At 38.3% G+C, this 13737-nt stretch overlaps 1 protein-coding gene across 1 annotated transcript in view; it reads left to right on the plus strand.

Annotated features, from left to right (window-relative positions):
* The first annotated feature begins 10052 nt into the window (after window positions 1–10052).
* TBPL2 (TATA-box binding protein like 2) overlaps window positions 10053–13737 on the plus strand; it is a 47141-nt gene continuing 43456 nt past the window's right edge. Inside the window, exons 1-2 of the mRNA XM_069091759.1 lie at window positions 10053–10103; window positions 11599–12056. Of these exons, the coding sequence (XP_068947860.1) occupies window positions 10053–10103; window positions 11599–12056 (509 nt within the window). The remainder of the gene's footprint in view (window positions 10104–11598; window positions 12057–13737) is intronic.

Consider the following 13737-nt stretch of genomic DNA (forward strand, 5'->3'; position numbering starts at 1 on the left):
GCTGGGAGCAGTCAGCCCACAGACCTGCAGCCACCAGTCTTGGAATTCAGCCCCAAGTCAAGATGAAAACTTTGCATAAAGGTAGGAGCAGTGAGAGTGCCAGGTGGGAGCCTGCAACAACAGCATGAGGAGAACACAACCAAAAGGACTTTATTTGGACACATCGTTTGGATTGAGGGAATTGCATCCTATTGTGGAGAGTGTTTGTGTTCTCTGCTACCCCTTAAGGATGTGTTGTGCTAGAGAAGACCCTGGCCTGGGATCCCCTGATTGTATAAAGGGTACATAAGGAAGGAGATAAGCTATGCTATATTATATATATATATAAAACAATCATATGTGCTGTGTGCCATGTTGCATACTGAATGCAATGATATACTGAATGATATAGTTTGTTTAAGGCTATGTGGCCACTGTGGTAATAAATTGTTATGTTATGATGCTATGTTATGCTTTACTTTCTTGAATAAGGTTTAGTTCTGAATAGAGTTTTCATTGTACCTTGCAATTAGACCCTTAAAATTATTCACAGCAGCAGCCCTCAGGTGTGTTGTGCTGATTGGTGTTATACATGGGGATAATATAGTCAGATCTGTGCTTCTGGAAGATCAATTTGATAGCTGAGTTGAAGGATAGCTTGGAGTGGGGAGAGACCTGAGCCAGACCAGAAGACTCTTTTGAATTTAGTAAAATGTGGTAAGTATCAATGAATATACAAATTCTCTCTCTCTCCTTCTCTCCCCCCCCCACATATACATATAGGCACATATGTTTATTTTAAGAACTCACATAGGAGGAAAAAAGAATGCATCTAGATATTATCAGGAAGTTATCTTATGGGTCCAGACTTGAATTCAACTAGGTGTTAATTTTTGGAAGATGAGAAACTGAATAAAAGACATTGGTAATACCTCAGTATTCAAAGACTAAGAAAGGAAGAGGGGAAAATGAAGTATCATAATATAATGGTTTTCCTTTCTTCCAGCTATAGATTGGATTCCCAAATCTCTTTTGTGTATTTTTAATTACAGTATTAAAAATAATAGACATAACCTGCTTGATATGATTAACATATGATTGTACATAGTAAATACTTCATAAATATTTAGTGAATGAATAAAAATTTTTCTCCCCAGTTGGCATTTTAATTAGTTTTGATATGAAGCAAAATGTATAAATAATATATTTAGTCTTAATTTCCAGTTATATATTTATCTTCACATAAATCTTTAATTGCAGTCTTTTGATTGCCTTATATTGACAAGTAAAGTCATTGGCATTAATACTATAAAAATACATCCTTTCTTATGAAACACTTGCCCCAGATGCCACAGAGAGTATCCACATATAGTATCTCTGCTAGGTGACAAAGGGCAGCTGCTAAAGGGTGCTATAGCTCTTCAATACAACAGGTGGTTAAAAAAAAAGCAGATTGTGGTATGCCAGTTCACTTCTAAGTGGGCATATACAAAAATATTCCCAGTCACTTGTCTTTCCCTAGTAACCCAGGTTCTATGTTCCACTTCAGGGATATAGATCAATTCCGGAGGGGCCATTTTATTGCACATCCACTTGGGGTCACCAGTTTTATTTCCTTTTATAACAGAGCCCCAAAGGACTAACTCATTCACCATAACAGGCTAAATGTATTTTCTACAGTAATTGAAAATGAAATGTAGCAACAGCAGGCTAAGCTGCAGCTTCTGGTAAAAATCGGAATTTCTCTTTCCTCAGGCCATCATTTCCTTGCCAATTACCTTGTACTTCTTCCCTGAAGAGAAACTTCTTCCCTGAAGTTCCTCAGTCCAGACTGTTAACTGCCTCTCCTGGACCATTACTCTGGAAAGGCCCAGTCACCGTGATTCACTTGACTCCCTACTCTTTGTGTGTCCTCTTTCCTCACCTTTCCACCCTTACTTACCCCATAATTGCACAGCCATGATCAAATCAATGGTAGCATTGTTTCTGGATGGGGTATGTCAATCTATTGCCCCATGGTCCCACTTACAACCCCTGTAATTGTCAGGTCCAAGTGGCCCTCTGTTGCCACCATCCCCCTGAAAGAGATTGCTCATTACCTTTGACTAACTTTGTGTATTGCTTAACAATTTGTACAATTGTGATCCAGTAAATGATGCAAAGTGTACTGGGTAGAGCCAGGAGATCATTGTACACAGTAACAGCAATATTGTATGATGATCAACAGCATTTCTCAGCAATACAGTGATCCAAGAAAATTCCAAAGGACTGATCATGAAAAATGCTATCCACCTACAGAGAAAGAACTGATGGAGTCTGAAGGCAGATTAAAATATACATTTAAAAAATTTTATTTTTTAGTGGGGGTTTTTTTGTCTTGTTCTCTTTGCGGCACAGTTAATATGGAAATATGTTTTACATGACCTCATATATACCATCAAAGTGCTTGCCTTCTTAAGAAGGGAGGAAGAGGAATGAGGAGGTAACTAGGAATTTAAAATTGGGGGAAAAATGTAAAAAAAAAATTGTTTTACAAGTAATTGATGATAGAACTTGTGGGGGAGGGGCAATCAGAGACTTGTCCAGGGTAACAAAGCTAGTCAGTATCTGAAGTCCCATTTGAACTCAGGTCCTTCTGACCCCAGGACCAGTGCTCTATCCACTACACCACCTACCTGTCCCATTTACATGTAATTTAGAAAAAATAAAATAAAAACATTCTTAAAAAAATAATAATTGTGGCCCAGCTCAAATGCTCCTCCATGAAGATTTCCCTAAATCTTTATACTAGAAATAATATCTCCCTTATCCAGTCTCACAACATTTTGTATTTCTCTTGTGCATTTTATATTCTAATTTATATTAGATAAGACGACCAGTCTTATTTTCTCTGCTAAGTTATAAATTCTGGGTCAGGGATCCTTTCATTTCTCTATCATTGTATCTTATCCTATGTCCCTTCTGGGGCCCCAACTTGTCAGTCAGTACATGCTAATATTTTTTCAATATCATCAATAAAAGTGATATACACACAGATTGGGACCAAACTCTCCCTTCTATCACCTCAGTCCCTGGGAAGGCTGAAATTTAAAGTGGCTGCTCCAAAGCATTCACTCCACAAGCTTCAATTCCAAATTATTCATGGCCACATGTCTCAGTCATCACACTGTTGGGCTGTATCCTGTAGGTTGCTGATGGAGATGAGAACAGAGAAGGGATTGAAATGGATTATGTTCTTGCAAAGTTGTCACCTAATCCATGCCTTCACTGAAACTCACTCACCTAAGAGCAGGAAAGAATGAAATACAAGAGACAGAAAAATAGCCATATCAAGCTATGGTATGATTTCACATATGGCCAGGTAGGGAAAATAGGCTGTTGTCTGTTTCTCTCTGTCCACATGGAGCATCACATCACAAGAAAGAGAGCTATTTAACTGCTTCATTAGTCACTTTATAGGACTATATGTTCAGTTCTGGTTCAGTGGCCAATCAGAAGTGTTTTCTTTAACTACTCATTAAGTAGAAAGGAAACCATCACAGAACATCTGTACATGTTCTGAAGTAGAAAGCCAGGTCCATTCATTACACGTCACCACAGACTTTTGAAAGTTGGCTCCCCAAGACCCTATGTACACTGGCAGCATGCAAAGCTCCCTGTGCATGCTCCGAGAACTGGGACCTCATTGATCAGGACCCAACCACCACCATTAGACATCTAATTATTAATAAAAAGAAGTTTACCAATAGCAGGGAGAGAATATTCAAAGCAGGGAAGAAAGACTAATGCAAGATAAAGCACTGATTCAGTTGAGCATAGCTTCCCAGTGTTCTAAGGTCTAAAGCCTCATGTCTCAAATGCTTTGCAACCAGGTGACCAGGAAACTATTTCAATAGCCTAAGCCTTACTCACCTGAGCCAATCAAATACCAAAGAGAGCTTCAATGCCTTAAAAAAAAAACAACACTATCCTGAATTGCTGACAGGAAGGAGATTAGAATATTTGTTATTACTTATGTGTATGTGTGTACATACACACACATACCCAATACACACATATATACGTATACGTATACATATACATACACACATATCTGGGGCAGACAGTCCAAATGAATAACAGAACAGGCCCAAAGTAGAATTAGGGGCAGCTAGGTGGCTGAGTGGATAGAGTGCCAGGTCAGGAAGACTCATCTTTCTAGATTCAAATCTGGCTTCAGACACTAGCTGGGTAACCCTGGGCAAGTCACTTAACCCTGTTTGCCTCAGTTTCCTCATCTGTAAAATAAGCTGGAGAAGGAAACAGAGAACCACTCCAGCATCTTTGCCAAGAAAACCCTGAATGGGGTGATGAAGAGTCAGACATGACTCAATGACAACAACAAAATGCTCCACTTTGCTTTTAAAACTGTGCTTGTCTGTGCTTCTGAACTTCCTTTGGTTCTCTTCTCTGCATTTTAAAGTGTTTCAGTAGCCCTCTTATTCATGGCATCACTACTGTTAACCTTCTCCTTTCCCCTACACCCACTGAAAATCAAAAGAAAGGAAGGGGGGGACATCCTTGTAGCAAATAAGCATAGTCAAGCAAAATGAATTCATGTAGTGGACATGTGCAAAAAAGTGTACCTCTTCTGCATCTTATGTCCCTCACCTCTCTGTCAGGACCTATGTTGTTATGGGTCCTCTGGAGACATATTTGGTCATTGCATTGATCAGGGTTCTCATGTATTTCAAAGATTGTCTTTTTTTCTTTTTTTTCTTTTTGGAGGGGGGAGGGCAGGGCAATTGGGATTAAGTGACTTGCCCAAGGTCATGAAGCTAGCAAGTGTGTTAAGTGTCTGAGGTCAAATTTGAACTCAGGTCCTCCTGACTCTAGGGCCGGTGCTCTATTCACTGAGCCACCTAGCCACTCCTAAAGTTTGTCTTGATAATTTTATTCTCCTTATATAAATTGCTATCCTGATTCTGCTGCCTTTTCTCTGAGTTCATACTACCCAGGATACTCTTCAATCATCTTCCTCATTGCTTACAGTGCAATAATATTCCATTACATTCATGTATCACGATTTGCTCAGCTGTTCCGCAAATGTCTAAAAGGCATGTAAAGCACCACCTTAGGTTCTAGTTCTTTTCTTTTTCTCTCTGTGCCAGAATAGCCTTCTTGATAGTGCCTTGTGGAAATTAAATCTCATCTGAAACAGATGGTAAGGACCCCCTACAGGGAAGATTGGTTGAATGAGTATGTTTATGGATACAGTGTAGTAAACCAGGGAGAGAGACTTAAAAATAATTTGGCAATAATTTAGTATCATCTAAATATAGCAATTAATATGAAAGCCAAATGCTGATTTTATGAAAATTAGAACCAAAACAAATTCATATCCAATTTTAAAGAAAACAGGAAATGGCCAACCGTGAACTGTGTACTTTAGCCAAATCATACCAGTCATCTTTTACCCAGAAAAAGAATAGGTTTGATATAAGATATTCATAGGAAAAATCCAAAGTACTCGCAAAAACACAAATAAACCACTGAACCATTGCTATTGGCTATCAATGAGTCAAATGAGCCATTATGTTAGTTGAGATGAAGTGTGTTTACTGAGAAGTAGCTAGGTGACGCAGTGGATAGAGAATACTGGGCTTGAAATCACAATTCATCTTCTTGAGTTCAAATCCAGCCTTAGATACTTACTAGTTGTGTGACCCTAGGCAAGGCATTTAACCCTGTTTACCTCAGTTTCCTCATCTGTAAAATGAACTGGAGAAGGCAATGGCAAACCAAACAAGTATCTTTGCCAAGAAAACCCCAAATGGGATCACCTCTTAACAAGTATATATAGCAAATTAGTGTATATAGTACATATAATGATCATTGAATTGAAGTCAGAGAAACCTGAGTTCTAGTTCCAGCTATTATTATTAGCTATGTAACCTTGAGAAAGTTATTTCTCTGGGTCTTAGTTTCCTTAATTGTAAAATGAAGGATTTGAACTAGTTTTTCTCTAAGGCCCCTTTCACCACTTTCTATGATGAATTTAACTACACATTTGCCACATTTTAGAAAATTATTAGCCCTAAGACTCCTTGAAGTCTAGGTGATAAATACACTGTCCCTGAATTTGCCTAGCTTCTTTATATAGGTCATTTTAAATGTACCCACCTATTTATTTAATCACTTATGACAGAACAACTTTCAAATTAAAGGATAAATGTTTGTTGTTTAGTCATTTCTCTCATGTCCAATTCTTCATGACACCTTTTCAGGATATTCTTGGCAAATATACCAGAGTAGCTGCTATTTCCTTCTCTAGTTCATTTTACAGATGGGGAAAATAAGGCAAACAGGGTTAAGTGACTTGCCTAGAGTCACACAGCTACTTAGTGTCTGAGACTGAATGTGAACTTGGATCTTCCTGACTCCTGCCCCAGTACTGTATCCACGGCACCACCTAGCTGCCCAATAAAAATAAATTAGTTCTAACTTCCTCAGAAAGTATCCTATAGACTTGGTTAGAGTTATATGGAAATTCTATAAAGTATCCAAGTGTTCAGATATTTTAATTTGCATCTTTTTTTTAAGCTATTCTCCCCTGTTTGGTAAAAGATACCTTCTCTCTTTGACCCAGAAACTCCATTATCAGTCCTATACTGTAAGGAGGCCATTGAAAAGAAGAAAGTCCTCACATATGCCAAAACAGTTGTGGCAGCACTTTTTCAGATAGAAAAAAAAAATGGAAATAAAGTAGATGCTCCTCAATTGGGGAATTTCTAACATTGTGGTCCATGAATGTAGTAAAATATCACTGTGCTCTAAGAAATGATGAATGTGACAATTACAGAAAAGCATGGAAATGTGTATAAGAGCTGATACAGAGTAAAGTAAAGGCCAAAACACACACACCCACACAGTGATTGCAACAGTGTGAATGGGAAGAACAGCCCCCACACACAAACTCAAAAATGAATGTTGCAAAATTATAAAGAACAAGTACAGCTCAGAAGAAGAGTTATGAGAAGAAACCCTTACCCCACACCTCTGCCTAGGTGGGAGGTCAGAAAGTTGTACATTCATCAGCTATGCGGATTTTTTTTCTCTGTTTTCTTTTTTTATCTTTAGAAAATCCTGTTTGTTATAAGGAATGACTTTCAGAGAGGGAGAAGGAGAGGATGCTGGGGGCAACTATGGTGATGTAAAAATCAAATACATCAATAAAACTTTTTTAAAAGAATCCCCCCCCCCAATAAAGCATAATACTGTCAGAGAACGAACTGTTATTTAGGAAATGAAAGGGGAAAACGTTAGGTGAGTATAAGGACCTAAGTTGATATAAAAGAAAACTATGGAACCCTTATGGGGCATTTGGGACAATGGAATTGTAGCATCTTCAAGTTTCCAGACCAGGAATTTTAGGATGACTTAGGGGTAGAAAAGAAAAAATTCTTCTAAGAATGGCTATTGGTTAAGTCTGAATTTATACTCAATTCATTTTTTTCCAAAAATTATTCCTTTAGATAAGGCAAATATTAAATGTTTGTTGAATGAAGAAATTTCCTTTCATAGTTAAATACAGAATGATATAATCACAGTCAATTAAATTCTGCAGCCACCCTTAAAAATATACTTCTATATATGTGTAGAGCCTGTATCGAATCTAAAGCTATCTGGGGGAGGAAAAAGGAGGGAAGGGAAGAAAATGTAAAACTTATACAAGTGAATGTTGAAAACTAAAAATAAATAAACTTTTTTTTAAAAAAATAGACAATGATGAAGGAAAGACACACAAAAATATATACCCCTAGACTTTCAATGCCATTTACTTAAGTTTCTTTAATTGACCTGCTGGGTCTAGGAGGAAAAGGCAATTATAACCAAATGTGTTTTTCTGTTTATTTTTTCATTAGTCTATTTTTTTTTTTTTACAAATTCAGAAGAAAGAACAAGGAACTTAGAGTCACAACACCTAGGTCGGGGTTCTGACACTCACTTGCTACTTCTGTAAGTTCTTTCAGTAAGTTACTGAGGGATGGGTCTCAAGATTATCTGTAAAATGATATCTAATGGTGGTGACACAAGTTTATAACCCCGGGTGAGGAAGGCTGAGGTTGGTGGATTGCTCAAGCATAAGGTTTATGAGCTGCAGCGAGCTAAACCCATTGGAAACCTGTAATGAAGTATGGGACCAATATTGTGAGGTTCCAGGGAGCCAGGAGGCAGCAGGCTGCCCTAGAAGATCCAGGTTAGAAAAGGATTAAGTCAAAGCTCTGAGAGGTGGTAGCAGAGTTGACTTCCTCAGTGGCCACTGCTCTCTCAAGCCTGGGTGAGTCTGGAAGATCCAGGCTCAAAAAAATAAACAAGATAAAACAGAAATGAGTGTTGGACTAGGTAACCTCTGGGTCTGGCTAAAGGTCTAATTTAATGGTTCTCTAAGGAGGTAAGAAAGATAAGGTCTAATTTAATTGTTCTCTAAGGAAATAAGAATTTCTCTTATCTCTAAGGAGATAAGAAATAAGAATTTCTGAGGAATTAATCATAAAGCCATCTCCTTTAAATTTTTAAAACATATTTTTAACACCATTCTCTGCTTTATTTCATTGCAACTCATATTGCAATGAAATTGCTTGCTCTAATTTTTCTGATTGTTATAAAAGGAAGACCTTTTATATTTGTTTCTTTGTTTTACTCTTGAAGCTAGACCCCTGCTAGAAGTCCCTGACCTGAACATACTTCCCTAGTTCTCCAACTCAAAGAAATCTTTTTTTCTTTTAGGCAAGGCAATGGGGGGTTGGGACTTGCCCAGGGTCACACAACTGGTAAATGTCAATTCTCTGAGGCTGCATTTGAACTGAAGTCCGATTCCAGGGCCAGTGCTCTATCCATTGCCGACCTAGCTGCCCCAAAGAAATCTATCTTAACTAGTGTCTCTCTTTCCAGGCACATAAACCTATGTTAGCTCCCTTGATCTGTAGCTGCCTTTCAAGATTTTCTTAATAGGATCTCCTTTGTGGTTCTCCTGCAGGAATCAAATTATCCTGCTTTCTCAGCCCCAGTATCTCCTTTTATGAAGCCAATCCTTTGAGAAAGAGAATGTTGATTTCAAGGGAAAACTGAAGGATGGTTTGTATTTTCTGAATATTCATATGCATATACATCTACATGATGGCAATATATAACTGTATACAGACATAGATGTATGCATCTATTTCAAGAAGATAACAGGATTCATAAGACTTTATTTGCTTGGTTGGAAGTAGAAATTTGTATACTTTGGAAAAGTTCTTGCGTAAGAAGCGATTACTGAAGCATAGCATAGATACATACATATACCTGTATATATGTGTACATACACATATACATATATACATGCACACATTATATATCATTTTTTAAACTATTTTATTGATGGGGGAACTCCTTGCACTCAAAGAGATCTTAACCGTCTTCACCGCTCCCCCCCTTGCCACACTTCTTTGGGCTGCTCGCATCAGGAAGGGAGCCTTTAGACTAGAATCAGCACCTGGCAACTGCCATTTAGGGGGAACATGGTGATCAATAAGAAGAGGTGTAATAAGAAAGGGAGTTGCTGCCGTTTTAATTTTGTGTGCACTTGTCTATGGAACCACAATCAAGTCGTTATTAATGACGCCTCTGATCCTCAGGCAACCCTTTTAAATTAATTTAAGACCTCACATTTTCAGCGTAACTGCGGGAGCGGAGCGGATGGGGAGAAGGGGAGAGGGTAAAAGAAAGGGGGCGGAGGGAGCGTGGGCAGTGCTCTACAGACCCCAGTGAAGTGATAACAGCACGTTTTTTTTCCCGTGACACGACCCTGCAAACAGCCCCATTTCATCAACCTTGATTACTGATGGGTAAAGCCTTGATTATTTCATTTGCCCCAACGGTGGCCACTGGGCCGCGGTTAGCCTAGGCGAGCTCCTCGGAGCCCTGGGACGTGTGTCCGGGAGCCGAGCCTGAGATAATACTCTATTGCAGCTTCGCTTGGCGAGCCCCTCACTCCCACCCCCCGATTCCTAAACTCACTAAAAGACCCAGGCCTCTGGCGACTTATCCTAATGGAAGAGAAGCAGTACCTAGAGATTTACTTAGACCAGTGCATGAATCAGGTGAGTCAGCGGCACCCTGCTGCCGTGGCCCGGGCCCGCTCTGAAGAACGACCCGATTCCCTGCTCTGCTGATCAGCACCGGTCCAGGGCTGGCTGCGCTGACGCTTGGCGCTCCCGCTCCGAAGCTGGTCCAGCGCTCAGGCGCTGGAGCTGGGAGAAGGGGGGATGCCCAGATTAGCCTTGTTCGCTGTCCAGCAGGGTCAAAAGTTAGACCGTCTGTGAAAGTGTAAAAGGAGAGAGACTAACCTCACGAGAGGATTTTCCGTGGAAGAACTGAGCGTTCTTCCCGCAGTTTGCTCCAGTCACGCTCCAGAAAGGCCAGCTGCTAGAACATAGTCATTGTCTAAGAAGCTTCAATACTCGAGAGGCAATTTGGGGGTGGGGGGAAAGACTTTTTACACTTCCTGGTTGGAGATGCCTTAGCTCTATCTTCCCTCTGCCAGAACAAAGAAAGACCAGTTTAACAGAAGAGGGATTTTTTTTTTTAATCTATGGACTTCTGTCCTGTTACCGTGTTCTCCGATATACTCTGAATGGGGCAATGTTTTTTGTCCTGTTATCTGACTAACGGATTTATTTTGTTTACATCTGCACTGGCTTTGGCTTATTATTTGTGTTTATGTAAGCACTGAGGAGTAAATTCTAACTGGCTACTCTACATTCTAAATAGTGGTGATTCTTAATCAAGGGTCTTTGTACCTTCTTAAAAAAAATGGATAACTCTTTCAGTATAATTGGTTTCCTCCCAACCCTATGTATTTTTAAAATTCATTTTAAACAGTACTCGGGAAAGGCATCCAAAGGCTGCAGCAAACTGCCCGGGAGATCCATAACACATAAAAAGAGGTTACAAACCTCTGTTAGAGAAATGTAATCTTAAAACTCTTTGGTACATGATTATTTTTTTTTCAATAATTTAACTTTGAGGAATATAATACAATGTTTTCCTTTATTATGCACAGATCAGCCATGGTTGTTAAATTCTTATATACACACTAACACTTGTTTTGGAAATGGCAGTTGATTTTGCCAATGCAAGAGAAATATTTGGTTTGGTAATCTTGGGAACTATTTGGAAGTAGTTTTTTTTTTTTTTCATCTTGCTCAGTTTTCTTAACTTTAAATGGCGCATTAGACTAATACCTAAGGTCCCTTCTAAATTTAGAATTTCAATATTTGAAGTGTATTGAAAACCTACAATTAAGAGGTTCTCAACCTTTTCTCTTTCATGGACCTCTTTGGCAGTTTGATGAAACCAACAGACCCTATCTTAGAACAATATTTTTAGATACATAAAATATTGCAAAGGAAATTGATTAGATTTTAAAAGGATATAAAAATGTTTAAGAAACAAGTTTACATACCCCGATTTAGGATTCCCTAATTAAATAAATAAGTGTACTAGATCTCTGTTCTTCATTAAAGATATTATGTCATGAAATAACACTGGATTTTGTTGTTGTTTTTTTCTCCCTCTACAATGAAAAAAAAATAGAATGTGCTTCCCTCTACCAGCTCTCATCTATTCAGCCCTGTTGTGCCATATAATTCATATTTGCATATCTCATCTAATCAAGAGATTTTTGCTTCCCATCTTGAACCTTCTGAAGAACCTTCTCCTGATTTTTCATCTGTGGACCTTAGCTTCCTGCCAGATGAACTTAATCAAGAAGACACAGAACAGACTCTCACTGAAAGGAAAAGAGTAGAAGGGAACCATGAAATACAAGAAGATCCATTAAAGTTACAGTCACTAAGTGAGAAGAACAGTGGCAGCATTTGCACAGACAACTTCAGTTTGTCAAATGCTGGTTTGAACCCACAAACAGATAAAAATTCAACTCTGCCTTCTCCAAAAAGCTCTAGCTCTGGCTTCTCTCCTATGACACCCATGACTCCTCTAAAGCCAGTGACCCCTGTTTCAGAAAGCTCTGGAATAGTTCCTCAAATAGAGTAAGTCTTTTAATGTGTCTACTACCCCTATGTATATATTGTACATTCTCTTGTACGGGGCACTAATTCCTGTTTTTAGGTTAAACAGTAGGAATAGCAAACCTAGGTTCAATGGTTCTTCTAGTAATGATCTATGATTTTAGGCAATAATACTATTTGGTTGTATTTCCCATTTGTAAAATGGGTCAAAAATTGTTAGTCACAAGGTAGAGAATTAACAATAGCTAGATTTATATATACATATATTAAATGTTATATATTACATATTATAAATATGCATTTATATTTCTATATATGGGATATTAATGTTTGCGAAGCACTTTGTAGTTGGTATGTCAATGTGATAACTCACAACAACAGTGCGAGGCAGCAGCTATTATCCCATTGTAATTGATGAGGCTGAGAGAGGCAAAGAGACTTGCCCCATGAACATAGTTAAGTGACTGAAGTGGCATTCAAACTTGGATCTTCCAGCTCCCAAATTCATGTGTCTATTCACCAAGCCAAGAATTGATGTGATATATATTACATGGCACAGTAAAAAGAGTTCTGGATTTGAAAATTTGGTCTGTGCTATTTATTCCTTGTATGACTTTGTGTAGGTTACTTAACCCCTCTCTGCCCCACTCCCTCATCTATAAAATAGTTTGAACTGGATGAGTTCTTAGGTTCCTTCCAGCTTTGGTCCTATTATCCTAAATTAAAAGAACATTTAGCAAATTCATGAATTAAATTCTTGAAGGAAAATTACTTGAAAAAAGAATGTACCTTCTTTTGTTACTTAATAGTATTTCATTTTTTTCCAATTACATGTAAACATAGTTCTCAATATGCATCTTTGTAAGATTTTGAGCTCCAAATTTTTCTGCTTCTTTCCCTTCTCTTCCCAAGACAGCAAGCAATCTGATATAGGCTATACATATACAGTTATGTTAAATGTGTCTCCACATTAGTCATGTTGTGAAAGAAGACTCAGACCAAAAGGGAAAAACCACAAGAAAGGAAAAAACAAAACAAAAAAGGTGAAAATAGTCTGCTTCGATCTTCATTCAGACTCCACAGTTCTTCCTCTCAATGCGATCAACATTTTCCATTATGAGTCACTTGGAATTGTCTTAGATGATTGCATTGCTGAGAAGAGCTAAGTCTAATCAATTTGATCATCATACAGTGTTGCTGTTACTGGGTACAATGTTCTCTTGCTTTTGCTCACTTCACTTGACCAAACCTTTATAGGTTTTTCTGATATCTCCCTAGTCATCATTACTTGTAGAACAATAGTAGAATGTACCTTCAATGTAATGAGCTGGTCATTGCATTTAGAAGTGCCTCTTCTTGGAGAGAAAAGCCATGAAAAGCAAAGAATTCAACAGAGATCAAAGTGGGGTTTTTAGTGCTTTCTTAAAAAAGAGTATGCTATTCAGGGACTCTGTGTGTAAGTTCAATATTTCACACCTCGAATAATTCTTTTAAAAAAAGAACACAAAGGGGAGGAAAGCATTTATTAAGTACCTATTTGTGTGTCAGGAACTTCAGAAATATTATTTCGTTTGATCCTCACAATACTTCTGTGAGATACATGCTTTTATGATCCCCTTTTAACAGTTGAGGAAACTGAGGCAGAAGTGGTTAAGTGACTTGCCCAGGATCATGCAACTAGTAAGTCTAGGTCATTCACTGA

The sequence above is a fragment of the Petaurus breviceps genome, unplaced genomic scaffold (genome assembly GCF_028583685.1).
Source record: "Petaurus breviceps papuanus isolate PSGF00001 unplaced genomic scaffold, PetGlider_PUasm1.0 189, whole genome shotgun sequence".
NCBI classification, from domain to species: Eukaryota; Metazoa; Chordata; class Mammalia; order Diprotodontia; family Petauridae; genus Petaurus; species Petaurus breviceps.